Source organism: Hyaena hyaena, unplaced genomic scaffold, assembly GCF_003009895.1.
Source record: "Hyaena hyaena isolate Hyena2069 unplaced genomic scaffold, ASM300989v1 scaffold_0, whole genome shotgun sequence".
Taxonomy (NCBI): domain Eukaryota; kingdom Metazoa; phylum Chordata; class Mammalia; order Carnivora; family Hyaenidae; genus Hyaena; species Hyaena hyaena.
Window position 1 is genome coordinate 5357457 of NW_024080632.1, and position 21340 is coordinate 5378796.

General features: G+C 46.7%; 1 protein-coding gene across 1 annotated transcript in view; it reads left to right on the top strand.

Annotated features, from left to right (window-relative positions):
- Positions 1 to 21340, top strand: part of CUX2 (cut like homeobox 2) — a 260307-nt gene that overhangs the window by 155335 nt on the left and 83632 nt on the right. Inside the window, exons 3-4 of the mRNA XM_039220192.1 lie at positions 4503 to 4613; positions 8307 to 8354. Coding sequence (XP_039076123.1) covers positions 4503 to 4613; positions 8307 to 8354 — 159 coding nt within the window. The remainder of the gene's footprint in view (positions 1 to 4502; positions 4614 to 8306; positions 8355 to 21340) is intronic.

Consider the following 21340-nt stretch of genomic DNA (forward strand, 5'->3'; position numbering starts at 1 on the left):
CAATTAATTCTTGCTAAAGTGTGGGACATACACTTACTGATGGACGTGAAATGATTGTAAGCAGTAAGTAGACCTAACGTTAGAAGGATCAACTCATGTCAGGAAGAATAGTTGTTCCTTCTCAGTGCTCTTCCATTCTTTCTCTTTCTGACAAGAAGAAAGTCGGCCTGGTGCTACACTACTTTTAACACCTCTCTAATATTTGGTAGCCTCCTTTTATAACAATGACAAATAGCAATGCTTTGTTTGCATTGTATTTTATTTCAGTGGCTACCATGTGTTTATGACCTAGGATTCTCTAGTGATAAAAAAATTTTTTTCCTTTTCAAATGCACTTATTCAGGCTAAAAAGAAGAGAAGGGAGTCATTATGAAGGTCAAGAACAGGCAAATTTTATCTATGATGCTAGGACCAGAATAAGAGCCACCTTTAGGCTGTACTCAAAAGAAGGAGGCACACAGGATCCTTCTAAGGTGCTCAGAAAAGGAACATTCTGTATCTTGATCTGGGTAATGGTTGCAAGGTGTAAAAACTCAGTCTTAAAACTGAACTTAAAGCTATACATACTTCAATCAAAAAGAAAAATAGTCAATTTGAAGATAAATATTAAATAGTAATTCATGTGGAATATCAATATGGCAAAATGCATGCCAGAGGGGTGTGCATGATTGAAGTTTGGAAAGTGATAGACTAGACAACCTCGAAGTTTCCTTCTGTTCCATACATTCTGAGACTCTGGGTGCTTTGGAGGTCTAAGTTTTCAAGTTTGTCCAGTATACTGCAGGGCAGACCCTCCCAAACCTAGGGGTACTCACTGGGCAGTGGGCACAGTGGGCCCATGGGGAAGCAAGGGTGTAGTTCCCTTTCCATCTTCCAAAGGAGAGCCCTTCCTCCCCACCCCAGCTTCTTCTGCTGGGCTTGGTCCTGGGTGCAGCTCAATTCCCACTTCCTTTTTCTCTGCACATTGGCCCGAGCTTCAGCTGCATCCATCATCTGCTTCAAGCTCATTAAAATTATTCCTTTTTAGTTGCAAATGGGCTGTTTATGATGATCATTATTTGAATGGTCTGCGCCGGGCTCCGGGCTGTCTGTCTGCTGCTGATGGCAGGTTAATCAGATGAGTCTCCTCCCGGCCTGGGCCTGGTCCAAAGTCTGGGTCTGTGTTAATCATGGCTCCCCTAGGGCTGGGGGCTGAGAGCCAGGGGGGAGAGGAACCAAGTTCTGCTTGATCATCAAAGGAGAGGCCCTGCTAGCTGTGTGTGTGTGTTTAGAAACACTCGTTTCTAAAATTTCACCTTTAGACCAGTGTTGGCTTATGTTTATGAGAGTTTCCCCATCCCTTCAAAATAAATATAGTGCTGTGAGCTTTTGTATTTTAGGTGTATTTATTTTAAAAGACTCTTGTTGATTCTGGTTTTGGTCCTTTTGCTTTGTTAATGTTCAAATATCCCATCTTTTAGGGTGAGCAGGAGTGGCTTTTAATGTTTTTCTTTGATACAGTAAAACTTGGCCATACTCTGTTGGTCCTTTGGTGGGGGGGGGGGGTGAGATTTTTATTGGCCTATGAAATCCAGAACTCTTAGAGTCACTGATCTAGTGGGATGTCTTCTGAGCTCTCAGTCTATCTAAAAAGCAGAATAATATCAGCCAATATGTATTGAACACTTGGTACTGTGCTTGGTGGTTTATACAATTATAGCGTTTAAAACAAGCTCCCTGAACATCCCCCAGCCAGTGGGGAAATGGAGCAGAAGCCCTATGAAGAGCCAGGCACTACAGTTTTGCCTTTATTATCCACCAAGGGGATAATCCACACCTGAACTATTAGAATTGACTGTAATTTATTTCTTAGTCCCTGCTTGAATCACCTAACAGACACATTAATGTGCTTGTTACATGAGATGATGTATGTAAGGAGCTTAGCATGGTGCCTGACACATGTAAGCACCCGATGAATAGTAGTTATGATTATTATTTACTATTATTGCTATTGGTGATGTTGTTATTAGTAAGCTTTCCAAAGAAATGTGGCAAGAATTCAGGGTTGAAGGATGAGCATGGAAGCAGGCAAAGTTGAGAAGGACATGGATATTGTTTGCTCTTCTAGGGCTCAACAAGAAAGACACCATAAGGTCTGGGCCTGAGGTTTTGCCGATGTTCCTTGTCCTGGTCTTTCTTCTGCTGTGTCTGCAGTAGAGAGATTCACACCCACTAGCAACCTGGGAGGTTCTGGTGAAGGGCCCCAGTGCAGTCACACAGCATAATTGTCTGGTACCACACATCAAGTCATTGGACTTCTCTTGCTGTGCAGTTTCTTCTCAGAGCCTGGATTTGATGTTTTAACTGAGGAGTCCAAGTCCAGCACCGACCAGGTGTATTGGTTGCTGTGATGTAGGGAGGGGCAGTGTCCCAGAGATTAGAACATAGTGTCAGATACGTGATAACCCAAAATTAAGTAATGTCAAAACAAGTCACAGCTCTGCATGTCCTACAGCAATGTAAAAATCCCATCTTTGTCTTCAAGACAGATGAGAAAACCTGAAGAAAACTGTGAACATTCTGTCCACCTGACTGCACCACCTGGTTGGATTTTATCTACATTTGATCAGTACTTTTCCTACAAACACAGACCTCTCCCCAGTCACTCAATATTTTGGTTGTGGTCAGTTGTGTTTTCTTCATTGGAAATGATGATTATTTTAAAATAATGATAAATCAGAAGTCTCCCTTTTTCTTCTGTCACTTTGGTAGACTGTCAGAAACTGTTGCTGTTTCTGTCTCTCCTAATGATACCTTCTTCCTTACCTGGCTCAAAATTCCATGGAGCATTTGTACTGGAATCCTCCATGCCTTCAAGTAAACGTACCTAGTGTTGTGCATCGAATTGACTTCAGCACCTTGGAGAGCACCACATTTCTGATTCCCTTGCCCCTCTATTTTAATCTCTGCTTTTATGCCTTGACCTTCTCTCTTCTAGTCCCATGGTTCTCCAACGAGGTTAGGCATTTCTCCAGAAATAGAAATTCCCTCGCCAATTTCTCCCTAAGGCACCATAGGCAGAGACTGTTATGCTGGGCTTGGGGTAGGCTCTCCAGCCTCTGATGGGTACAAGGTTTATGGTGCTATGGTGAGCTGCTATAGAGCAGATTTACCGACTCAGACATGATATAAGACAATTACCATGCATTTCGTCTCTTACAGGGAAAAGGATTTGCAGCGGGTTAATAGTACTTTTATTTCATTATCTAATGGTAAAAGTGTTTCATTGTGTGTGCAAGATGAATGCATATTAGCGATGACAAATGGGGTCTTTCAACACGGTGCCGGGCCTCATCATACATATGTTAGATTAAAGAGTTCACCCTAGAAATACACTCTTGCATCTGCGTGTGTGTTTTTAATAAATCTGATTGCAGAAATTTATTGCATCACCGGATTTAGGAAATTATGAGGCTTGATTGCTGCAAATATAATCGGGTGATATATACAGAAATGCTCCTCGAGTTATGGTCCAGAAAAAAAGCCCATCTCGGGATGGTGCAAGAAAGCAGCAGACCACATAAACAGAGCATTTCTTGAATTATGCAAATGAAATCCATGACAACTCATGGTGAATTGTACTCCCCTTGTGAAACTGCCACCGTTAAAGTGAAGAAAGCGGAGAGAGAAGTGATCAAATATACATGTACGACCAGCAGACATTGTCTGTGATGTATGTAAGCTGGGGTGCCCCCCCTTCCATCCCTCACTCTCTTTTTTTCTCCTCAATGGTACATCCTGTAAAAACCTGGTCTGGTGCCTTCATTGCACATAAGCAGGCAAGGCACCTTCCAACCCATTTCTTCTGAATTCAGGAGTCTTTGGTGAAATATTTCTTATACTTGAAGTGAACCTTAAATGATTTACTGCAGGATACACAAAAGGTCAGCTTGCTTCTTATTGGCACCTTCATTTTTCCAAAATCTACTGAAATTAAAAAGCCATCTATATCTTAAAAGGCGTATTTATGAACCCTTAAGTGTAAGTAAGTCATAGTTGGAACAGTTCCCACCTCTGATATATGAAAGCTGTCGACAGCACTTTCTTACACTATAATATGCCCATACAATATGCCGCACTTTACTATTTTGACACGGTTTGGAGATGTTTTCTACAGTTACTGACAAGCTTATGCCATCACTCCTTTGGAAATTTAAAAGGTGGGGCAGGGGGGTGGGGGAGAGGTAAAAAAAATTAGCTCCACCCAACTTTATGGGAGATTATTGATCCGATGAGCAAAAAAAGCTGTCCTGGATTTTTTTCAGTTGCATCCCCAGTTTTGTAAATTATTCATTTGTGCCAGGAGTCAATATTCTGTCTTTTCTCAGCTTTGTAAGTTAAGAAAACTTGTTCAAAATGCTGTTTTGTATGATGATTAAAAAAGAAGAAGAGGGGGAAAAATCTTTTTCTTTTCTCTCTCTCTCTCTCTCTTTTTTTTTTTTTTTATTTCTTTATTGTTTCAGAAGGAGCTTAATTCCGTCGCTTCCGAGCTGTCTGCACGGCAGGAGGAGAGTGAACATTCTCATAAACATTTAATTGAACTCCGCCGGGAATTTAAGAAAAATGTACCTGAGGTACAGTATATTTGCTGTTATAGAATTAACTCAGTAGGAATGCAGATTTTTCTCTGTTCAAACTATATTTTGGAAACTGTAGACATCAGTGACTAACAAGAAAAGAAACTAATTAGCCACAAAGAGAAATTACAGCCCCCAACCTTTGGGTGTTTCTTGGTATAGTGATGCGCAGTGGTGCTATCTAAAGTGAGGGCAGGATGCTTCTCCACTGAAGTAACTCTGAGCGCTCTTTAAAACATCCACTTCCCCCTGACATTCATATCTAGTCAGATGCTTGGCCTTGACAGCAAAGACAGTTTGTCTGGGGTTCTTGATTTTATTTGCTTTTTCCATTGGTGTCTGGGAGAGGATGGCTATAGGCTTTCCTATCCTCTCTGGGCCTTGCCTCAATGTCCTCTGAAACTACCTCCCACTGACATAAACAGGCCTCATTCTTCCCTACACCTCTTGCCTTGTAGCTCCACCCACCTGCTCTGTCTTTCCCAGCTGCCTTGAGGCTGTCCAGATAATGACCAGTCCCTTCCCCCCACCACATACGATAAGGGCCCCCCAAGGGAAGAGACTAGAATGGACATGTTTTTGTTCTTTACAGGGGTGAATGTGTTAATTCTTTTACTTTCTCTATCAGGCCCCCTGTTGCTGCTCAGATTTAAAAAATAATAGTAAAAGATGGAATAAACATGATAGGAAAAATAAAGCCTTCTGATTCCATATAAGGTCATCAAGGATGTGACACATCAGAGCCACTGTGGGAAACAGAGACCCTGATTGTCCCCAAAGCCAGTTGTACTTCTCTGTGTCAGCAGAGGTTAATAGTTGACCTCTCTGTCCTAACCTACTCAGGTGGCCTGGATCTTGGAGGAGGGTGGGGGGCAGTGTCTGGCAACTCTGGAAGTATCAGATCTGGAGATATTGATCCCACTCTGCCTGTTAGAATCACTCAGGGGTCCTGTTGCCACCTTGCTGATGGAGGAGGGGACCATGGAGAGATGGAGAAGAGGCAGACCTACTCAGGAATCGGGCTACATGAGCCCAGACGGGTCAGGTCCTCTAGCCATGAAGTCTTCCTCACATAAGTCATAAGTATGTTCAGTTCTTCAAGGCAAGAGGAGGAAGTAGACTATAGCTAGAACTTGCCCATGGAGCGATTAGGGAAGGAATCTTAGGTTTGAGAGCTGAGGGAGGGTGCACCTGGAGAAGGGGCAGGAATCTCGGATCAGAGTATCTCCCGTGTTGCAGGAGGGCCAAGTCAAGTCCTTGGTGTGACTCCTAGAGCTAAGAAGGCATAATTGACGCTCACATTCCTTTGCTTCCTTCTGAGAACAGAGAATGGCTTGTTATTTAAGCTGATTATCTGCTTAGAAAAAGGGTACCAGGAGCTTCACCTCTGACTCTGCATTCTGTGGGACACAGAGATGAAATGGCCCTAGATCTTGGCAGCCCGACATGCCTTCTCTCCGGTCAGCACAGACCCTCCGTCTCATCTTCCTCCCCAGGCCACATGGGAGCCCTCAGGTGATGAGGGAAATCCAGGCCAGGTTTTAAGCCTCTGAGTTCAGCTTACATAATTTTAATACTGCATAATTATGCAATTATGTAATTAGGAGGAATAAGTTTCCATTCCTATTATAGTTGCGCCTCTGAAAATTCTCATTTTTGGAACTAGTCTCTCCTGATGGGGAGAGTCATGCCAAGGCTTTATTTAAGAACATCATCTGGCTGGTGCCCAACTCACCTCCTGCTGGTGCCTATGCTCAGCTCCCCCCCACCCAGGGTTGAAGCATACAGGACAAGGGGCTTCTAGAAATGATCCCATTGGCCCAAAGTTGACCCTCAGGTTTGAATCCCCTAAACTCTCTCAAGTGTGCCAACAGCTTAAGTGGGTTGTCTGTTGACCTGCATTCAGATTACAGCTGAGCCACATGCTCATGTTGGGACTTGAGCAAGCCAGCCCTTCTGAGGGCTTTGGTCTCCCGTTAATTTAAATTCAGGGAACGGGAGAGATGGTTTCTGATGCCCCTTCCAGCACTAATGTTTCCTGCACCTGGACCAGAGGTTTCCTACTGATATATTTTATTTGGTCTATAAAGTCTTTCAAGTTTTACAGTAAGTTACCAACATTTAGCATCTCAGAAGATTTTACCCAAAACCCCAAATTTCCAGTATCTTGAGATTCCTTGGTAGATCTGGTCACACAGAGGCTCCATGCCCACATGGCAGTCACCAGCTGGACTTGAGCAGCTGCACCCCCATCGTACAGTGCTTGCCAACATTTGCCACGGGACCTCCCAGCCTGCCTTCTTCATGTCCACGTCCCCCCGGGCTCTTTGGATATTTGAATTCACAACCTGGGTCCTTAGGTTTTCATGCATTTCCTTTTCCATGGCTCAGCCTATGAACCCCATAGTTCCTTGTGATCAGATCCACTAGATAGATTCACATGCACTCCTATGTGCCGCCTGAAGACACCCAGCATACCATCAGTATAATACTGGCCCTGAGGAGCCCTGAGGAACACCAATCAGTGAGGAGGGGCACCCACGACCCAGAAGAGGGATCGTTTCCAGGGACAGTAGCACAACCTTATTTCATAATTAAGGAATTTAGTCTTTACCTTAACCTAAGTATCTTGTACCCATGTCTTCCTTTCCACTTCTCCCTGCTGCCACCTGTCTCCCCACACTCTTGAGTCCTTCTCATCTCCTCCCCTTCCATGGGAGTTTCTTGTGGGCCACGAATGACAGCAGTCATGGAGTCACCAATGGGTCTCAGAGGAAACTGAAGCATTTAGGGTTGGAATCTTACAACACTAGGTTCTAAAAAGCCTCCCTCTTGTGTGTTGGGGAGAACTGACAGGAGACAAGCAGGGAGCCCTTGGGGCTGGGAACCTCATGGTCCTTTGTAAAAGACAGGGAATTGAGGCCCAGAAGTAGGATGCTCCCTTCTAAAGACAGCCCACTGCCATAGAGTTTATTAGGCATTCACAGAGCACTTCCTTTGAGCTGGGCACCACAAAGGTGGCCCTGCAAGTCCCCAGAAGCTGCACATTCAGGTGAGGAAGGAGAGACAAGTACAGAAGTGGTGTTGCTAAAACGCAAAGTGAAGTGTTTACGAGAGGGGCATTTGGGTGGGGGGAAGCAGAGATGGCCACCTGGAGGAGATAGCCCTGAGCTCATACTTCAAGGACACAAGGTTTTTGTGAAGAGACTTTGGTGACATGGGGCTGGGTGTGGAGAGTTGAGGCCACCTCTCCAGCACCCCCAACCCAGGCCTCCCCCCACCCTGCTCCAAAGAGTATCACATGAGGCACCATCAGTCCCCAAGAGTACTTTGCATAAGAGTATTCCATGATCAGATCTATTCGGGAAATGCTATTTCCTTCCCCCCACTTCCAGAAATTCACAATGCACATTATACTAAAGGCTCCAAAAAGTCTTGCAGGGAAGAAACTTGATGTTGGACTCTCTTTCCCAGTCTGATTTGGCTTGGCACCCTGTGTGTGTGTATGCATGTGAATGTATCTGTGTGTAGGTGTATATATAAGAAATCCTTATGAAATCCCACAGAGCGCACATCCCACAGGACACATTTGGGAAATGCTGACCTAGGGGACAACAGTGCACTGCAAGCAGGGGCCACGGGGGTACCCACCTGGCACTGTAGTGAACTCTTCGCTGATCTCTTTTTCAGGAAATCAGAGAGATGGTGGCTCCTGTATTAAAAAGCTTCCAAGCTGAGGTAAGATCCAAGGCCAATGGCATGTCACAGAAACATTCCCTCGTTCCCTCTCCTATCCCACCTGGAGTTGCCAGAGGAGGCTGCAGCCTCTGGAAGCTTGGGAGAAACCTCTCCACCCCCATTGCACACTCCACCCCATTCTTTCTAGATCAGCCAATGGTGACATAATAAGAATGGGTTCTCTGTTCCATTGATGGGATGCCAGTGTCTGATCCCAAAGAATCTCCCTCTTCCCAGACTTTGTCCAGCCTTACGCCAGCTCTGCTTTGCAGAGTGTCTGTGACCTTGAATGAACCACCTCACCTTCCAAGCTTGGTTTCCCATTTTTTAAATCAAGAAGTTTGTCCTCAGTGACCTTTGCTCTCCCCTGGCATTCCGCTTGATTCTCTAAGGCCGTCTTACAGATAAGTCCAGTTACCAGCCCACCCTGAAATCCTCTCTACTGACCCACCATCTGAGTATAGTGTTCTTTCCTGACAACTCATCGGGCCCTGTGTCCTTTGGCAGCAGCTGAGCTATCTTCAGCCAGTTGTTTCTTTGGCCTTCCTGGTGCCCTGTGATGAGGCTGAACCTCTGCCATTTCTCCTCTTGGCTTGACTCTGTGACCAGGACAAGGAGAACGTCTGCTTGTCCCACTGGCAAGGGAGCGGGCGAGGAAGAGAATGGAATTACCCTGAGGCAGGGTAGTGGAAGGAAGGGGAAGCTGTTTGTCAAATGTTCTATCTGTAGGGGGCTCTTCTCAGTCTCCCCTGGACTCAGGCAGGACCTTGGAAGGGCTGGCCCTTTTCAGAGCTGTCCAGTGGAGATGCATTTTAAGTCTGTCATCCGCCAAGCGCCACATTACTTTAAATCTGTCTCTTTGGAAGCACGTAAGCGCATAAGGCAATATTAAAGTAAACAATAACTGGATTTACACAAATGTCGCTGATTTCCATATTTTTCATCCCTTCATTTTATTACTGAGTTGACTGATGTGCTTATTTATTTATAGGGCCATCCGGTATTGATTCATTTGGTTGTGAGGTGCCTGAGCTGAAAGGGGGAAAAAACAAACCAGAAAGAAGACCAATAATGGGAATTTGTTGTCATGGCTTCGTGTTTTTTTAGAAAAGAGATTCCCATCTGCCAAGCATTGGTCCCATGAGGGGTGCTCGGCACACAAGCCCTCTCGGGCAGCTGATTCCTGTGCCCAGCCCGAGGCCAGGCACTGAGCAGCACTTTTTCAGCTGTCCCTTGCTTGGGCTGTGGGTGATGCGTCTCTTAGCCACTTAAAGCCTCAGTTTCCCTATCTGTTCATGGGAATAAAGACACTCCAGACTTTTTTGTGTTGTTTTGTGGACTGAGATATAATGCAGTGAAAGGTTTTAATGCAAGGCCTGGCACATAGAAAGCTACTGGCCAATAAAGAGCAGATTCTGGAGCCTACCTGTGTTTGAACGCTGCCTCTGCCACTTCCTCACTGTTTGACCTTATGCAGGTTACTTAACCTCTCAGTGCCTTTGTTTCCTTATCTGTAAAACTGGGTAATAATTGTACCTCCTTCATAGGGTTGTGATTGAGGAAGAACAAAGTTAATGCCCATGAAGTGCTTAGAATATTGCCTTATGCTGGTAGTCCTGGTTATTTTATCATTCCTGTTATCAGTCTCCTCCAGTACAGTTTTATTTGGCCTCTGCTATGCATGGGCTGGAATCTGCCTCTTTCCTAAGTAGGTGTTCAAGGCTTTTTTCCAGAAGAAGGGGGCTTTCTGTCCCTATAGGAAGCAGGTGTAACTTCCATCATCTTTTCCATAGGAGAAGGAGTTCAGTGTTTCATATGGGTGATGTTCCAGAGAACAGCCAGTGCAGTGTGACAGAGAGCATGTACGAATCAAACTGAGGCAGGCCTAGCTTGAATCTCAGCCCTGCTGCTTACCTAGCTGTGCATCTGGGGAGAGCTTCCTTAACCTCTCTGAGCTGCAGCTTTCCTGCTCTGGCAAATGGAAGTTAACAGTAAAGATGCAAAGAACTAAGGGTGAAGGCAATTGACACAGTGTCTGGTACACCATTGGTACTCAGTAACTTACGGAAGGAGAGAAAGTTTCAGCTAGTCCAAAAGGGAAGACAAAGCTGAAATCTCATTTCCAAATTCATGTGGCATGTTGAATTCACACTGTTTTAATGGCTGAGGATCTCCAAATAACTTTGTTAATTTTCTGAAGAGGGCTTTCCATCGTCCCTTTAATGTGCCAAAAAGACTACATTTATCTAGAGTTTTATTCCTGAAACCCCTGCTTTCCTCATGATCTATTGACTAATCCGTTGCAGCCGCCATGTCCCTCCCCGCGCCTCCAGGGAGAAACACCGCCGAAGAAAGGTGTTAATAAAAAGCATCTTCTTCTTCGTCCAGAACAAACTGCTCGTGCACAAGCCGTTCATAATCCAAATTTGATTTTCATTTTAATTTTTTTAATGAGGGTTCATCCTTTATGCCACTTCCCTCTCACGATCCACCAGGCCCCAGGCTCTGAGCAGAGGATTCCCAAGAGGGCATTAATCACCTCCCAGGAATATTCCCTGAGGCAAACACCATCTCTAGTCACATAAAGTAGCCCATAAAACGCCGGGGCTGAATATCGTGCCCGTCATTCCTTCTTCCCCAGTGTGGGCCTCGTGTTGAAATATAACATGTTCAAGTTCATTCCTTAATTTCATTCCACCAGCCCTGGTATATACAGAATCTGGGCATCCTTTTTATCTTTTCATTCTGTATATGTGTGGGCCTTTTTCTTTTTCTTTTGTGTGTGTGTGTGTGTGTGTGTGTGTGCGCGCGCGCGCACACACACCAGCTCATGCTGGTGGGAGGGGTGCAGAGAGGAAGTGAATTTGCCCTGCTGTGAATCAAGGAAGCTTTTTCTCTCCGCCTTGATTGCTTAAAGGACAGTCTTGATCCCCCTGCTCAGGGAAACAAAGACAGCCAGAGAAGGTGGCTTAATGGAGACAGCTTGAAATGGCCAAAGTTTGAATATCCTTGCGCGCAGAGAAAAGAGCAAGACGAAAACCCCACTAATTACAAAAGTTGCTTTATGAAAGATAATTCAAAGCAATAATTTAGCAAACATAATCAAGTCGCACAGATGGGGTTGTTGATGGATGGATTGCAACATGCAATTAGCAGCTCTCGCAGTTACATATCATTAACCCTCCGAGCACAAAAATTATTTTCTCATTATTAGTTGAAAAGGTAAAATTAAGCTGACTAGACAGTAAAGGAACAAACTACAATTAATTACCTTCATTTATTACAGTCATTATTTTAAACTTATTTTTACTTGGAGAGAGAGATGAAAACATCTAAATTAAAAGTTTTGTTATGCTAAACCAGAGGTGAAACTTTTCTAAGGAGTGTGTGTGCTGGCCTGGCCAGGAAGACGGCCCGGCCACTGTGAGATTTTTTTCCCTCTGCTTCCTTCTTCTTCCAGCAGGAAGGGGATGTAGCCTGAATGATGGAAAACCCTCTGGTTGAGTTGGAACAGACACATTAACCTGGGCCTGATGGAAACACTTCAGTTTGGCGCCAAGGGGGCTGTTGCAGAGCCTCTAACCCCCAGGGGAGGGAGGAGAGCATGGCCATCAGACATCCAAGGTCTAAGTCCCACCTGGACACTGACAAGCTTATGTGACTTTGGCCAAGTGACTTCATTGTCTGTGAGCCACTGTTTCCTCCACTGTGACAGCTCATAGGATTGCCTGAGGTTCAGTGAGATCCTCTGTCAGGTGGCTGGTGAGTCATTGGTTCTCTTTGTGGTGGGTGTGTTTGGTGGCACGGGGCCAAGATATTCTCTCTTTCTCTCAAGGTCTGAGGGAGCTTGTGTGGCAAGACCACCTTCTAGGAGCTTAGAAATGAGACCAAGGTGCCACTTGTAAGAGACGTATTCATCTGTTGAGTCCATGCAATCATTTAGTCACTCAACAAACCTTTACTGTAGCCCTATTGCATTCCATGTGGTATTGTAGATGCTGGACCCAGTGAAGGTCACGATCTTGCAGTTAACTAGACGCCGCTTGATGTGGGGGAGGGCAAGTATTTGTGTGAGCCCCCTTGGCGCCTTGCAGGTCCACTTAACAGACTTTTGTAAAGTACCTACTATGTGCCAGGCTCCCGGTGAAAGCTGTGGGAGGTCCAAAGATGGTGAGACACCATCTCTTCCCTTAAGGAATGTCACTAGGAGTTCAGTCCCTGTGAATGAAATAATGTCCAGGAGTGTGTCAAGAGCTCACCGGAGGCCTCTTGGTTTCCTCCTAGAACTTCTGCTTCTTTTCGGAGCTTCACATTCACACTCCTCCCCTGCATAGCTGCATTGTGTCTGGCATTACCCCCTCAAGAACTGGAGCCTGTTTCTCCATTCTTTGAGTCTGGGTCTGTGTCCACTGCAACCAATAGAATGTGGTGGAAGTGACCCTCTGCCAGTACCAGCAGGAAGCCTTCGCCAGACTGGTGATTCTGTCTCCTGCCTTGTCCAGCCCAGCATTCATGTAAGAAGTGTGACTTCCCCAAGAAGCCCGCCCTGTACGGAGAGGCGCTAGGGGATGACACTCCACATGGAGGAGAGAGGCAGGCAGCACCAAGGCACCAGGCGTGAGTCAGGGAGCCTCACTGGCCATCCAGCCCAGTGGAGCCACCAGGCAACTGTGGCTGAGCTGCCACTGGCTGTGACTGCCTGAGAGGTGACAAGAGAGCTGCCCAGCTGAGCCCTGTCAGGCCACAGAACCGTGAGAGACAGTAAGAAGTCATTGTTTTGAGCCACACCATTTTCAGGCAGTTGGTTACACAGCAATAGATCACCAGAATATCTGGGATCTGCAGAGTGCCAGTTCCTTCCCTCCTTCCCCTGATCCTTAGCTCCCTCCTCCCTCCCTCCTCTCCCCTCCTCTCTTCCACCTTCTTCCTTTTCTCCTCCACCCCAGCTCACTTCCCTCAGCCTTTTGGCAGATTTCAGCTCTCCCCAAACACTTTCCCCAGGCGTCCATGTCTTCCGAGTGCAGCCATCTCCCCTCACTCCAGAGGGCGAGTGACGGGCACTCCCAGAGCAGAAGCCAGGGCACACAGAAGGCACACCGCCTGCTCAGCTCTGGGCCTGGCATTGCCCTGCAGATGCCCAGGCGGGGAGTGTCAATAGTTTTGATGATTTTGTCTCTTCTCCTTTGTGTTTCTTCTGATGGGATTAGGGCACAACTCCGAGAGAAACCCCGATGGCTCAAGGTCAGGGCAGATGGAAGGTCTGTGTGCAGAGGAGCAGAAAAGTAGTGGTGAGTCAGGGATTTGCAAGGAAGCAAAAGATGGAGACTCACTGCTGCCCCTCCAGGCTGTTTACGTGGCAAAGCAGAGCCCTATGCCCACCAGCTTGACAGCTCCCTCTCGGTGAGTGTTTGTTGGGTGAGTTGGTGGCTCAATCAACCAGCCAACAAATAGATATATGTAACTCTAGTCCAGTCAGATGTCCTCTACTGTGCCATCTGTCAGATGGGATGGGGACACTGTTCCCCCCTATTCAGATGGGTTTCAGGCATGCCACCATGGTTGGAGATATGATATCATGACCTCCTATAGTTCGAAGCCTTACAGACCCTTCCCTGCAGGCTTCACCCAGCCAAAGGTGCCCAACACTGTCTACCCTGAGCGCCTCTCACTTTCAGGTGGGCAGAGAGCTGGAAATTCCCTTCTTTTGACCACATCCACCTGCCAGAATCTTGTGGTTGATCAGACCCAGGCCAGGATGCCCGCAGTGCCGCCTCTGGAGCTGGGTATCGCTAAGCCTCATTGCCCACTGTTGTCAGTAAGCAGCCAGGCTTGGCCCTGAAGGTGGGCCTTGCCTTTGTTAGACAATTCTCCCAAGGTGACTTTTATTGCATGCTACTATATACTGCATACTTTCTCACGGCTATATCCTGTGTTTTTCATAAGATTTCTGTCAGGGAGAGGTTCTGCGATTACCCCCTTTTACAGATGAGGAAACCGAGGCTCAGGGAGGAGATGACCAGCATTCATCTAGTGCCCAAGTCTGTACCTAAAGCAGGGAAAGAAGTGAGGGGGCATGGATTCAGACCCAGGAGGGTGGCATGGGATCAGGAAAGTCCTTAGGGCAGAAGCCCAAGGCCAGTGGGCCCCACCATTATCTGGCCCCTGCCTGCCTCTCACCTCAGCCAGCAACAGCCTAACTTGTTCCCTAGCTCAGGTGTATGTACTTGCTGTTATCTCTGCCTGGAATGCTCTCCCTATACCTCTTTTTCTGATTCACTCCTTTCAAGTGTCAGATCCTCAGGGAATAAGGAAGCTCTCCTAACCAACCCTGCTTCCCGGTCAGGCTTGGACACACACCCACCACTGCCACCTTTCACAGCACAGCCCTTGCCCTTGTCCACCATGACACTTAGCCTAAGTCCTCTTTACGGGTGCCAGAACATTCAAGGCCTCGGGGCTACTTTAAGGACTTTGGCTGTGACTCCGAATTAGGTGGGAGCCACGGGAGACTTTATAGTAGAGGGGGGACCAGGTTTGGCTCAGGTTTCAGTAGGATCCCTCCAACTGCTAATCAGATGGCATGGAGGCAGAGTGATTGAGAGGAGGAGGCTGAACCCCTTGTACCCTCTACTGGAGCCCCTGCTTTGCTCACCACTTCCATCCAGTGCCCAGAGCCGGAAGTCATCATTGGCTTTGACACCGTCTATCCCAGCCCCAAACACCCAGGATCCTTTTTCCCTTCCAGGCAGTCATGGGCAGGGAACGGGTTCCTAACTCAGGATGAGATTCTCAGCAGGTCAATCTGTGTTCCTGCAGCCAAGCTGCCTGAGAAAGACATGGAGGGGGTCCTCACAGATCAGATCACCTGAAACAGACATGTCTCTTCCTACCTGGGCCCAGCCCCCCAGCCCTGCCTGCCATGTCCTAATTTGGTCCCTGTGCTCCTTTGTTTTGCATATGCCTGCAGGACTCCCGCTCTTCCCTTTGAGCTGAAATTTAATTTCAGGGCCTTTTTTTTTTCCTTTTTGCCTTTTAACATTATTTGCTCGTCCAGCTATTTTTGATGCCGTAATTCTCTTGCTCCCCAAACTACCCCTTGTCAGTGGCTCCCAGCACTGTCATGACCATCCTTTGTAAGTGAGGCCTCCTCCTTAGGGCCACAACTGACTTTAGACACATGTAGTCCTGACCAGCCAGCAAGACCAGGAAGAAAATGCCTTGCTGCCCAGAAGGACCTCCGGGAAAGACCAGCACTGGGGGCAAGCATGGGCTCTAGACCCAGACTGGCACTGGCTTGTATCCTAGCTCCCTGCTTCCTGGCTGTGTAACCCTGAGCAAGTCACTTAACCTCTCTGGGCCTCAGTTTTCGTGTTTTTTTAATGGAGATAATAATAGTACCCACCTCATAGGATGCATGTGAGGATTAATTGAGTCAATACTTAAAAAGCCACAAGAACAAAGCCCAGCATGTAGTGAGCGCTTCTTGAACTTAAGTCAGCATTTCAAGTGGATGAGTTGAGACTTGTCTCATCACATTTATTCCTCCACCAAGCCTCATGAGTAGGCTGTGGTCTCACCAATTTCTCAGATGAGGTAACTGAGGCTCAGTAGCCAGCATGTGGTGGTGAATAGTTCAGCCTGGGTGTTTAGCCAGCAAAGTTTATTGAGCCGTTAGTAAAGCCTCTCACGTATCACTACCTCTTAGCAACAGTGAGAGAGGTGCTGCTGGTATCATCCCCTACTACAGGTGAGAAATCAGGGCTCAGAGAGGTTGGCTGCTGGCCTGCGCTCACACAGCTCTTCACCAACAGAGCAGAGTCTGGAAGATGCAAACCTCAGTTTGGAGAGCTAAACAGAGGCACAGCAGTACAGGAAACACTGAGGAGATGGAGTCTAGAGTGAGGGCCAGAATTGGACACTTGCAGGTGGTTAGGGCTGGGGAGGCCCTCATCACTCAGCCACATGATGCCTTTCAGATGGGGCTTTGCTGAGCTTTTTCAGACCGAATCCTCCAGGGAAGCCCAACCCCTCAAGGGAGCTGGGATTCAAACCCAGGTCTGCACATTCAGCTCAGAACTTGGCATATAGACATTGCTCTATAAACAGGGTGATGCTTCCAAGATGCAGTGAGAGGTACCTCTGTCCCTCCCACTGCCCCCAGCTTGCACATGTACACACACACTCCCTCCTCTTTGATGACTTAATAACGTTGATGGTGCAAGTCTCCTTGGCTTCCATAGTGAGTCTTACCCCTTTGGTTTTACCTGGCCCAGCTTGGGGTACAACTTAAAATGAGCTGAACATCCTTCTGAATTTAATTTTAAGAACCCACCAAAACGTCATTGAGCCTGTCACGCTGCATTACAACCAAATTAAGAACCAGCAGCGATCCTCTTTCATTCGGTATCATATGCCTTATAAAGTAAATTATTAATGCTTTTTTCCCCCCAGTTAAGCAGTTATTTGCAGTTGTTCCGGGTATTTCTCATTAGAAATAACATCATCTAAAGAACGATATTGATTGATTTTTTTTAATCTTGGAATCATGGACGTGAACCACATATTTATATGACATTCCCTTTAACTAGAATTCTCATGCTTTATTTTTATATTATTGATCTTTTTGACACGAATTGCTTTTTGGCCTTGTGCGAACGTTGTAAGCTTTCCGCCTGCAGAGGAATGGGTTGGCGTCTGGGCCAGGCTGGGAAGAGTGATCATTCCGGCGGTGTGGCGGTAACATTCCCGCACATTTAACAACAATTAGTCTATGCTGACGCCATGGTAGGCTTTCGTGTATGAAAATTTACAAGCCTTTTAATGGACTGCATTATGGAAGGCCATGCGGGGCCAGTCGGTGGGGAGGTGAGGCCGCCAGGCGCACATCCATCTCGTGGCACTGTCAGCCAAGTGTCTCTTAGCACTCTGTCTGCCGGGGGGTGGCAACGAGCAAAACAGCAGCTACTGCAGCAGCTAGCCCCCAACACAAGCATGGGACGTGTGGCCATTCACAGTCACTCCTACATCCATCGAGTAGATCTCTGTTGAGCACCTACTATGTGCCAGGCATGAATGGTGCAAGACGCCGGGGCTGAGATGGTGAGCATTCTTATTCACTCGTGTTCAGACAATAGTTGAGCACTTGTTGTGTGCCAGGAACTATGCTAAGCACTGACAGTGAGAGGGTGAACATGAATTACTTATTCATCAGGTGCCCTTGGTGGAGTGGAAATGACATAAGCCTAGAGTTGCCCCTGGATTCAAATCCCAGCTCTCTCCTTTGGCAGGGTTTTTAGTTTCATTGACTGTAAAATAGGAATGGTAACAGCCTCCACCCCCAGGGAGGCTAGGAGGATCCAAGCAGATAAGGAGTTTGATGTGGGGCAAACCTCCCAGAGGCGGGACTGTAGAACCATGATTATTGAATGTTGTCGGCATCCCCAAGTTTAGCAGGGAACTTCCTAGATGTGAGTGTCCTGTGAGGTGAGCCCTGCATAAGACCCTCATCACAATATCACAGTCAACCCCTCCCTGTGCCATGAGTGGCAGGAATGAGGCCCAGAGAGGGTAAGAAACCCACCTAGGGTCACAGAGCAAGGAAAAGGAAAGGCCTGGATGCAGTTTCAGGTCCATGTAATCCACATACCCAGAGTGGCCTCAATCACTGGATTTGGGGTCTAAAAAACCAGCTCTTGGGGCGCCTGGGTGGCTTAGTCGGTTAGGCGTCCAACTTTCGCTTAGGTCATGATCTCGCGGTAGTGGGTTCGAGCCCCGCGTCGGGCTCTGTGCTGACTGCCAGCTCAGAGCCTGGAGCCTATTTCGGAGTCTGTGTCTCCCTCTCTCTCTGACCCTCCCCTGCTCACGCTGTCTCTCTCTCTCTCTCTCTCTCTCCTAGGAATAAATAAAAAAAACTTAAAAAAAAATTAAAAAAAATTAAAAACCAGCTCTTGGCTGTGGGACCTTGGGCAGGTCACTTCACCAGCCTCAGGCTCTTGCTATGTAAAATGGGTTCTTGTAATGCCCACCTTGTTTATTAGGGAGAGACAGGCAGGTCACCACATGGTCACCAAGCATAAAGGAAACCGTTTCCTCTAAGTAACTGACAGCATCCTTCCATCTAAGGCTTTGCTATTCCAGGTGTGGTCCCTGGACCAGCAGCATCTGCATCACTTGGGTACAAATGCAGTCTTAGCCTCCCAGCGTCCTCCCCCAGATCTCCTGGATCAGAATCTGCAATTGAACGAGGTCCTTTGGTGTGATTTGCATGCCCTCTGAAGTTTGAGATGTTCAACCTTAGACTGACCCAATGGCTTTCAACACTGACTGCCCAGAGGAATCTCCTGAGGGCTTTAAAAAAGACACTGAGACCTGGGTCTCATCCCAGAGTGGCTGGCGTTCTCGGTCTGGTGTGACGCTGGGGCATCAGACTTTAAAAGCTTCTGCTGGCAATTCTAGTGTTTGAGGAGTTCTGCCCTAGAAGCTTACTTACCATCTACTGGAGAAGCCAGACACATGGAAATAACCGGTGGTGTGCTGGAAAATGCTGGACAACAGGCGGGGCGGGGGTCTGGGACCAGGGGCGGGACAGGTATTTGTATCATCTCCCGCTTTCCATGGTGTAAATACTTCCGCCATGGCCAGTTTCAAGCTGCCAACACGGAATTGGGAAGATACGCCCAGTGGCATTCGTATAGTATTTCACCACGCAGATGTCATAGATGTAAGGGACCTCACAGCACAGAGAGTAGTGAAGTGTCATCAAATAATTAGGAAGTAGTGAATACTGAATATGTATTTCCTTTTTTTTTTTTTTTTCCAATTTTTGTGGTAAAATACGTGTAACTTCAAATGTTCACCATCTTAACTGTGTTTAAGTGTATGGTTTGGTGGCATTATACATTCACACTGTTGTGTAACCATCACCACCATCCATTTCCTTAACTTTTTTCATCTTCCCAAACTGAAACTCCATACCCATTAAACAATAACTCCTCATTCCCCACCCCTGGCAACCACCATTCTTGTTTCCGAATCTCATTGTGGCTCCCCTAAGTAATTCATGTATGTGGAATCATACTGTTGTTGTCTTTCTGTGGCTGGCTAATTTCATTCAGCATAATGTCCTCAAGATTCTTCCATTTGTAGTATCATTATTTTTAATATAAATTATTTACTGTAATTGTAGGTTCATTTGATTTAATTTTTAATAATGGCTGTGTTTAACAACCAGCTTGCAAAATTCCTGAAAATTTAACAGTCGGCTTTTGCAAGCTGCTACAGGCCAGCCCCTAGCACACCACCAGAAATAATCCTGTACCATGTGAGAACATTACAGATGGCAGGCTTTAGGACAGAGGTCCACAAACTATGGCACTTGGGCCACAGCCTGCTTTTATAAATAAAGCTCTTCAGGAACACAGCCATGCTCATTCACTTATATGTTGTCTGTAGCTGCTTTCGTACCACAACAGCAGAGTTCAGTAGTTGCAACAGAACCTGTATGTCCTGCAAAGCCAAAAATATTTATTATCTGGCCCTTTACTGGAGAAGTCTGCTGACCCCTGCTTTTAGGTGTACAGGGTGTAGAAGAGAGTAAATTGACTTTTCATTCATTTATTTACTCAGCAAATATTTACAGAGTACCTTCTGTGTGCCAGGCACTGTTCTAGGTACAGGTGCAAATAAGACAAAGTCCATCCCCTCCCAGAGGTGACCTTCTGAGGGAAGACAGACATTATTCAGATATTTACACAGCAAGTAAATATAGTAGGATTACCATCTGTAGCAGGAGCTGTGACAGGGAGTTTCATGGGGCTCAGAGAGCATCCTGAGATGTCAGGGAGAGCTTCCAGGAGGAAATGAGCCATAAACTAAAGCAAGAGTAAGAATGTGAAGATGTGGCTAAAACTCTAAGAAAGGAGGAATGGTATTCCAGGTAAAAGGAACAGTATGTGCAAATGCCCTGAGGCAGGGAGGAAGTGAGACTTGAGGGGGGGCTAAAAGCCAGGGAGAGGTATTCTAAGTGCTCAGGCCCTCACCTGTGCCCCGGCCTCTGTCCACCCCCAGATTCACCCTGCCAAGCACCGCATCACCTTGAACCAGGCTCACCCTGGCACACTGGCACCCATTACCTTCCCACCCTCAAAAGCCACTTCCTAAAGTCTCCTCACTTTCCACTCTCCTGGCCCTAGAGTCCACACTACAACAGACAAAGGTCTCTCATTTATTTCCCCTCTGAGGTTTCTAAACTCCTGCCCTGTAATAAAATTATTCCCAGCACAAGCACAAAATAATAACACTTAATTAAAATACATAAAACCAAATATTAGTGGAGACCAGCAAAGAGTAAGATTATCCAAATCCTCTGTCCCAGAACCAAGCAGAGAACCTGCCCTGAGATCCAAGGACTGAGACACAGAGATGAGGCCAGGGGGCAAGAGGACTGTCCCATTGATTGAGCACCTGCTGGGTGCCACACTCAAAGCTGGTTGTCTGATATCTGGGATGTTGTGGAGTACTCTCGAAAATTCTAAAATAGAGATGACTTTCTTTTATAAGGAGGAAACTGAGACTCAAGAGAGGTTGAGACATCATCATCACCTAGCCACCAAGTGGAAGAGCTGGGATTTGAACCCCTATGTGTCTGCATGAGTCCTCGTAGGCTCATTCCTGTAGCAACATGGAACACAGCCGGAGATTCTTTCCCACTCATGTCACAATCTGGTGCTGGCTGATGGGGGATGGGGACTGTTCAACGCAGTCATTCAGGGATCCGGACATGTCATGTCATTTGGCTCTGTACCCTGGAGTCCCCTTCATTTTGTTGATACGGCAAGGAAGAGAAAACATGGTGGGTCTCTTGGGAAATTTTCAAGGTCCAAACCTGGAAGCGGCCACATTATTTTTGCCCACGTTCCTTTGACCAGAACTCAATTATAATGCCGTGTCCAATTTCAAGGGAGGCTGAAAATATAGTCTACCATTGT